This window comes from Limulus polyphemus, unplaced genomic scaffold (genome assembly GCF_000517525.1).
Source record: "Limulus polyphemus unplaced genomic scaffold, Limulus_polyphemus-2.1.2 Scaffold2102, whole genome shotgun sequence".
Lineage (NCBI taxonomy): Eukaryota > Metazoa > Arthropoda > Merostomata > Xiphosura > Limulidae > Limulus > Limulus polyphemus.
The window spans coordinates 58,141-67,430 of record NW_013667712.1 but is presented as its reverse complement, the minus strand read 5'-3'; the positions used below and the strand labels follow the sequence as shown (position 1 = coordinate 67,430).

At 32.0% G+C, this 9,290-nt stretch overlaps 1 protein-coding gene across 2 annotated transcripts in view; it reads left to right on the top strand.

Moving 5' to 3' along the window:
• Positions 1–9,290, top strand: part of LOC106465954 (2-oxoglutarate dehydrogenase, mitochondrial-like) — a 43,342-nt gene continuing 34,052 nt past the window's right edge. Inside the window, exons 1-2 of one of the 2 annotated variants that reach the window (XM_022393925.1) lie at positions 1–741; positions 8,288–8,548. In XM_022393925.1, the coding sequence (XP_022249633.1) occupies positions 469–741; positions 8,288–8,548 (534 nt within the window). In that variant the 5' untranslated portion in view covers positions 1–468. The remainder of the gene's footprint in view (positions 742–8,287; positions 8,549–9,290) is intronic. The other variant, XM_022393924.1, reaches the window with a different exon arrangement.

Here is a 9,290-nt window from a genome sequence, read left to right as displayed (position 1 = left end):
TTCCTGTTATTTGAAGCTGAATTTAGACTACAGTCGGTAAAACAGCATAGAGGTCAGTGGTGCGGTTAAAAGGATATATTGTTTGCGTAGTATTGCTACTTGTAGTACCAATAATAGGGAGTTGTACGTATTACAATTTCCGGGAGATGTTAACATTATCACTATACTGATATATAGGCCTACGTTTGGATACATTGGTGAATAACTCGAAATCGTATAGGATTAATTTATTCCTTCTCACTTCTCCAAATTTCTCTGTATAGAAATTTAGAATTTGAAATATCTTGAACAAGTTAAAGTTTAAATTTTATTGCGAAGTCGAACGACCTGGACCCGAGCCTAAAGGCACAACAATAACATCCTGTACAGTGGCTCGTGTAAGGCTAAAAGTGAAACGAGATTCAACAGGATTCTGGTGTGAATATTTTCCGAGTCTAAGCCCTAAATAAATTTTTATTTCTTACAAAAATGTTACAAGCTAGAACGTTTATCACAAATTTGTGGCCTTTGGTGTCACATCTTCCACCAGTACAAAGGACACAAACGTTATCAATATGGATAGCCAAAGGAAGATTTGGTGGCAGTGGCACTGTAAATATTACTGGAGGAGCATATTTGTCTCGTGTAACAAGAACTTTTACTGCAAGAGCAGCACAAGAACCTTTTTTAAATGGAAGTTCATCAGTTTATGTAGAAGAAATGTACAGAGCTTGGCTGAAAGACCCACAAAGTGTACATAAAGTAAGTAAATCTGAATTTAAAATTAATGTGGATTGTTGGGGTCTATTAAACTTAAAGTTACTACCTCAGTTTTGAAAGTAAAGAAGCCTACACTTTAAATAAATAAAAATGTTAAGAGGTAATATCAATTATTTACATCCTGATGAGATTAAGTTAGTTTTAATGAATCATTAATGAAGAACATGTTACAAAACTGTAGACCAGATTTAAGGAGGAGCAAGATGATAGAACTGAAAATCATTATGCTCATCAAAGATCACCCTTTATCTCCAAACATTCAAAAATGATACAACGACATTTGAATGTAATTTTTCTCTACACACCTTTTCCACAAATTAAAAGAATCCATACTATCATCATGTACAATATTATCAGCAAGCTAACAAGAATATGATTCTTCCAAAATCAAATGTAGGCCAGGTTTTCTAAAACTTAATTTTTTTTTCATTTTCAAATCATTGCATCTAGTTATAACATTAAAAAATTAATAAGTAGCTATCAAAGCTAAGGTAGATTTTAAGATTTCAACCATATTACCCTTATGCATTTGTTCAAGGGTAAAATAAGTGCATCTCTTTTTATCCTTTTGTTGTATGCCTTATTTGTCAAAGCAGTTATCTTTCTGTTTTTTTATGTTGTTGATTGATAATCTAATTTTAGTAAAAAGACCTGAAGTTAACAAAGTTGTTGTTAATTACAAATTTTATTGTTGACATAGTTTTTCTATGATAGGATGTGTGATTTTTAGTTACTTTCATGTTGATAATTTAACATTGGAGTTATCATGCCAAATTAGGAGTTAACTCATTAATTTTAAAGGTACAAAAATAATTAAATATGTGAGAATAAATGTTTATAAATATCTAATATTTATGTTTGAAAAATTAATAAAAAATTAATTTACATAAAAAAATATTTAATAGTGAGAATGGTAGGGCACATTTATAAGATCTGGCAGGGTAGTAGTCATCTTCAGCTTTATTTTTTTAATTGGGTGATTTCAAAATCATACATATTTAAAAACAAAGGATCAATTTTCAGAACATACATGTATAGGAAATTTCAGAACTGTTATGAATACCTGACATGTGTGTGTATCGGTTAATGATAAAATTAGCCTTAACAGTAGAAGTTACTACATTTTTCATGGTTATCCTTTGTATGCCACTTTGGTAAATATATCTTATTGCAGGCAAAATATTGTACCTTTGCTGATCATTAGTGTAAAGGTTATGTTAGATTACTGTATGTGTAAAACTTAACATACAGGGTGGAGAAAAAGTCTGGACACTCCCTTTATTTAAAGCTCATGTTAACAGTTTAGTTTTTCATGTTTTAGTAATTATTGTGGCAAAGGAACGATATGAAATAAGTGATGCACTGAAACAAAAAAATTGTTGAAAGATTTGCCAAGGAGGATGTGACATTGCACATGAGCCCCTCAATGGCACAGTGGTATGTCTTCAGACTTAAAATGCTAGAAACTAGGTTTGGATACCTGTGGTGGGCAGAGCTTTGTGCTTAATTACAAACAAACAAACCCATTGCACATGGAGACGTATCATCCTGTGTCACGAAAATGAAGACCAACAGACAGACATTTTGGATTATTAATCAAACCTTTTTTTAGTCTGTGTTAATATGAATATGTAAATGTGCAATAAATTCTTTCTTTCATGTATAATATCTTTATTTGAGGAGGGGGGGGGTGTCCAGACATTAAACTAAAACTATTATATAAATAAATTGAAATAAATATAAATCCTAAAGCCAGCTCTTATCATTCATATAGTTATCAGGCTTTCTCTTAAACTTACTTAAATTTACTGCCTCCACAACATCCAAAGGCCAACTGTTCTGTTAGAAAAATAAATGTTTTAACTGAAGATAACTCCTACCTTGTCAAAATTTATATTTGTGTTCCCTTGTCATAAGAAAATGTGATAGGAAGTAAGCTTTCTTAAACATGAGAAAAATGATGGAATTATAGGTTTAAAGTTGTGATGAACAAGAATTCTCAAGTTTTCTGGAAATTAATTTAAGACTTTGAGTTTCAGCTAATGTTTCAAAAACCCAGCACAAATTTTAAATGGTGCTGCTGAAATTGTCCAAACAACCTTTTAATTGTAATGAATATTTTCTTCAAGATGTGTCTGTTGCTCCTAATGAGACATCATTTCATTAGGAAAAATGGGGAGAAATAATTTGGAAATGAACAGTAGTTAAAAATTCTCTATTACATTAAACTTTCATAATATGATATTCTTTACGTAACAAATTCTAAACAAAAGTATGTAAAAATTAATGAAATAATTTGATATGTATTTAGTGTTGAGATGTAAATCCTATGATTAACTATGAAATTTATTTACATAAAAGTGATAAATTAGCTTGCATGTAAATAATTAGTTTGGTTATTGAAAGATGCCAATCAGACATTGTTCAAAACTTTAAAATTTTATAGAAATTGACTTGTTGAAATACCACATGTTTACTTACATGTGTGATTTTACAAGGAGAAGGAATTTTAAAAGCACTAAGAGTTTTAAATATATAGTTTGTTTTAAAAACAAATTCTTTCCAATAGACGTTAAAAAAAAGGAATTTGGAAGAAATGAAAATGCTGATATTTTTTCGCATACAGTTTATTACAATAAATTGATTTTGAATATCTTTGTGGGTTTAAAAAAGTTTCAGAAGTTTAACCATTACTTCTTTAATGTAGCCTTTACATGAACCTCTGTTTTTTATTCCTTTGTAGACTGATACAATGAGTTAAAAAATTGTTTATTTTGTTATAAAAGATAAGTAGATATTCAATTAAGTTTACTTCTTAATTTTAAATAACATACAGTGTATAATGAATTGATAACACTAACCCTATTGCAATGGGCTCCTGTATTTTACACGTGAAATACGTATTGTAACTCTGAAAGTTCTTATTGCCCTTTGAACCATGTCTAACTAATAATCCTGCTACACAAGTTGTAAATCACTCAGCAAACATGTAGTTCTCATTATCCTATGGAATTACATAATAATACATGGGCTATTCGTGAACATTTCTCATGAAAAATCTTTATTTTCTTTAAATAAACATTCAAAAGTGAAATCTTTTGAGTCATACTTTATAGCACTAATTTTTCCCCCACCCAATTCTAATTTTGTCTCACTGTTTGGAATGTGAAATAACCTCCAGCATTAAGTAAATTTCTGATCAAATTTGGAAAATGCAGACAAAAGTTCTACATGAAAATGCAAATCAAAATGTCTGTAATGAAATAATTTTTAATTAACATTCATTATAATTAATTTTACTAGGCCATTAACTATAGCTTAAGTGTGAATAAATATATATGCAAATAATATATTTGCCATATATGATGATTCATTTCCAGTGATGTATAGTACCATATACGTGGAATATGAATTTCAAATCATAAAGAATTTAAATCAGTTAGTACTGTGTCTTCAGGTAATTTTTTTTAATTAGATGTTTTATGTTTCCTGAAACATACAATATGAAATAAGAAGTATTAAATTAATTTGTTTTATTTAAGCAGTTATATTTTTTTCACTCAAAAAAAAAATGCTGACATGATTTTAAAAACAGTTAAATATTTTACACCTTTTTCAAGATACTTGAATTACACTGGCTCGTGCCATTATTCATACTTCACAACATTTCTGAGTAACAGTTGTTAATAACATTAGGTAATTTAGCACAGTCACCAGCACTTATATGTTTTATTCTCGTCAAGTAAATTGTACATATGTATAGTTGCATTTAATATTTTATTGTAGTTCTCAGTATGATTTAACACATTTTATGAAAATTTACTGATATATAAGCTATTATAATTCAACAAAGTATAAACCAGGGGCAGAATATAGTGTATTCATTCATACACTGGATTCCTAGACTTACTACACACAATATGTAAATGCAAAGCCAAGTTTGCACGTACAGTCATATGTAGTTGCATTAGTATGAAATTGTTTTATTGTTAAATGTGATATTGTACCACATTATTTTATGCCATGTAGAGGCTGTTTTACACTAGAAAAAAAAGTGCTGAAAAATTTTAGACTTTGCTGACTCAATGCTTTAGTTAACCAGCAGTTTATAAAAATTTTTATTAATGAAAAAAACAGTCATTATTTTAACATCTGTTGTTTCTTTCTTTGCTATTTTCTTACCCTCTTCATAAATTTTTTTATGTTATTTAGTTGGGATGATTTGGTTTTTATTGTGGAAGAAGGCTTCCACATATTCAGCCAACAACAGTGGTTACTTCACAATGAATATATATATTTCAAATCTATATATAGCCCCCTTCAAAACACTATGCACAGAGAAGCATGTAGGTATATTTAGAGTAACATGAGGTGTGTGTAGTGTTTTTACTTGGACATATGCCATTTGTGAAAGAAAAAAAAGAGAAATCCTTCACAATATAGTAGTCTGGACTCCCTGCTTTGAATGTTTTATTATAAGGTTAACCACTGGACTTTCAACACTATTTAACTGAGTACTCAGACTAATTGATATCCTACTTATTATGCATAAGGTTTCAGGATTAGAAACATATTTGAAGAATTAATTCATTCTGTACTGTTGTATAAACAGTTATGCAGATTAAGTAGTATACAACAACCAGTGATGTTTCAGCTAATTTTAAATTTTTAATGGTTTATAATGAAAGTATAATCACTATATACCATCTTAACTTGTGTGTGTGTGTTGAGATAGAAAGATTGACAGACTGGGTCTTTGTTTCTTTTGTTAAAAATGCTTAAAGCTACTTCATTGTTAATAGTAAGGTTACACAGTGATTAGACCTATAATGCAATATATTTATTAGAATTACATCCTTGTACGTTGTTATTGCTTACAACCATATAAACTGAAATTGCACAGTAATTTTAATGAGAGAATTAAACTTCAAGAGGCTTGCATACAGAGTAATATCTGGAATAATTTAGCCAAAGACTTCAGTGAAGCAAAAATACAGGTTTTTGAAGATTTATGTACTGACTTGTGATAATTTTAGTGAAAGATATTGATAAATACAAATCACAGACTGCAATGCTGAAATGTTTTGGATTCAATTAGCTTATTTTTCTCTTGTCATCCTCCTGTACTTTGTTCCACATGTCTTCTCATCAAATTGAACACCTTACCTTTTCTCTGGCATCTCATCTTTGTCGTCCATTGGAGGAAATTCTTCAGTCAGGCATGTGGACTACACCTAATACATTCGTCTCTGATTATTTGCATAGGGTCGCCATTTATTCCTCTTTGATATGTCATCTTCCACCTGTAGCCATTCTTCAGACTGCCATGCAACTATAAGACTGGGTCAGATCTATTTATTATTTTTTAACTTTTTCAGGGGTCTTATTTCCCTTTTCATTATAGTTCTCATTGTTTGGATCCCTCTCTGTGGGAGTGTTGCCTGACCAGGTATTATTTAACCTTTAAAATTCACACTGTTCAGCCATGTCGACAGGCTTAATATGTTCCATGGCCACGCAATGCACATTGTTGAGATGGTGTGTTTTACAAGATCACTTGAAGGTTATTCTTGCAATGAAATTGCTTAATAAATATGCCCATCCCAGACTGTACCACCCAACTACATGGGTAAAGCAGAAGTGGATAGCTGCCCATCCCTGCCATGCCTTGTATTGAATAAAATGGTATGGTCTGCTTTTAAAAATTGGTTTCATGATTACACATTGCAATGTCTCGGGTGTTGATGTTCCTCCGGACTCTCCACATCCCCCTTTTTCCTAGTGGAGTTTGGGAGTCCTTACCAAGCCATTGGCGTGGTGGACCATGGAGGCATCCTCCTGAATGGTTTAATGACATAAAACTCTAATACAGAAATACCATTTAGTGCAGAGTAGGGTGGTGGTGCTCTGCTAGTGTAGATGATGTGATATCCTCCACTATAAAGCATATGTGAACCAAAGGAGTGAGACGTCAAATTGCAGTTCACCCCTTCAATTGAGATCGCTCATCCTACCCCCACATGGAATTCGGTTCCCAGTGGCTGGGTTTTGGATTTAGAGTAGAAATTGTCAACATAAGTCTTCACACATGTATTACAAATGCCTGTCTTCCTCCCTCAATTATACTCCATCTGTGTTGTGGGTCATGGTGGAGGTACTTGAGATTGTTATGGTTCTTTCCCTTCTGCTTTCCCTCAATGTATCTTATTCTGAGGACATCATTGCACCTGGTTGGTTCCAGTCAGTTTCAATGTTGAGGGAGTCGATTTCACTATGGTAGGCATCTTTTTGATTCCAGGTGTCAGGTTCCCAGATTGTATATCATTTTCTAATCTTAACATGTGCCATGTTCTGGAGTCAGAGGGTTTTTGAGACCCCCTCTGGTCTCTTGAACTTGAGGTTTCCAAACGGCATGAGTTTTTGGATATAGTTGACTTGCCGAGTATGGTCCGATGTGCTCTAACCACTCTACACCTGTGGGCACTTCCATTGTTTTTTCCCACACCAATTGGATGAGCTGCTCTGTTTAGTGCTCATATATATGACACTTTTCTCAGATGGGCGAAAAGTATACGTGGTTCAAAAGTAGTGCAGTCTTCCACATCAGATCTTTGATTCTGACTCTTTAGTCTCAAGGCGTGCCCTTTGGATGCTTTTGAAGGATGTTTCTTTTCTTATTTTGCACTGGTCCCTCCCCCTATTCAATGAGGAATTCTAGATAATTATGTGAGTGGAGGTAATGTATCTTATCTGAAGTTACAATTTTCCTATACTGAAAATGTATTTCCAATAGGTACTTACCTCTTCTCACACTTCCTACCCTTTCTTCCCACTGTAAACCGGTGCTTCCATTTTCTGCCAAAACTCAAAGGAATAATTTGGTAGAATTCATTAAAGTGAGTCACATGTGAAACGAGAGTGTATGGTACTCTCATTAGTGGAGTGTTGTCACATGATGATTTGCATCAGAGACACATTGGAATGAGTCATTTCTTGTGGAGGGGAGACAGAAGGCTTGTGGCATGTGTAAACATTGTTTTTGCATATAAAGGGTAGCATGAACAAAAATAGCTAATTATGTGAGAGGAGGTAAGTACCTGTTGGAAAAACATTTTCAGTGTAGAAAAATTATAACTCTTGATTTGTTGATTATTTTCTGAACAATTGATACAATTGGAATTTTGATTAATTGTTTGTTGGAACAATCATGATCAGTAATGGACAGTTGATGTGATTGTAATTTAGATTAATTGACTGTTGGAATAATTGGAAACACTAATTTTGATTAATTGATTAGTTTATTTCACTGTAAATGCTGTTTATTAAATCACACAGCTCTACATGTTTGTCTTAGCTTAAGTTGTGGTCTTTTGAGGATTTTTTTTGTATATGTTATCTGATAAAACAGTTTTCTGAAATATAAAGTAAATGTTTTAGAAGAAATGTTATGATACTGCACTCAGGTTTTATTAATGTTGAATATTTTTTTTACATTAAAATTATTGTAATACATGTATTTATTTTTTAGTCGTGGGATGTATTTTTTCGAAGTACCACAGCAGGAGCAGAGCCAGGCCAAGCATACCAGAGTCCACCAACAGTAATGATCAGTTACCCTTTGACTCAACATGCTGTACTCCCATCCCTATCACAACCACAGACAGCAGAAGCAGTAGCACCACCAACCAGTACTGCTGCTCTGGCACCATCTGAACCAGATAAGCGACAGGTAGCACCTCAGGATATTGAGGATCATCTTACAGTGCAAGCAATCATTAGATCATACCAGGTGGAACATTTTTCAGTGTTTTCTTTTTCTTGAGTATATAATTTGTGTAATAGTGTATAATTAATATCAAGAAGCATTTTTTATAAGGAGTTATTTTGTAAAAATGAAAGTAAATATTTGTTATACCCTATATTTCAGCTCTTTTAAAGCATTGAAACTATTTTCTGACAAATACTAATTTTTAGTCAGCTGACTAATGCCTCTTTCTAGTATTCCAGGAAGATATTGTTGTTCACAGTGTTTATTATCTGGAGATTTTAGTTCCATTTTTTGTCTTGTACACATCTATTAGGCCACATGTTTTCTTAAATGTTTGTGTAGTCAATCTTATGATGGTTTAAAGTTAATCTATGTACTTTAAAAAATAAATTATAAAAGAAAAATTTAAATGAATTTTATTTTTGGCACTGACAGAATTGAACAGTAGACATCACTGTTTATGGGAGGATTTGTTTTTAAATGTACTTTAATAGAATTGTCAATGAAATTTGGTTTGACTCTATTCATTTGGTGTATTCAGTAAACATGCATAGTTTTGAATTAAGTCAGCTGGCTTTGAAAAATTTGCATTATTTTTTATATCTGTTAATTTCATGCTCTTGATTCAGTTACGCTTACTAAGATAATTTTCTGTATTACAAAAATTCAGTTTTTTATGATAGGTGGCAGTAGAGAGAGCATCACTCTCTACTGTGTTTTGTGACTTTTAATACACACTAATAGACTTTCTTTTTGCTTTAAT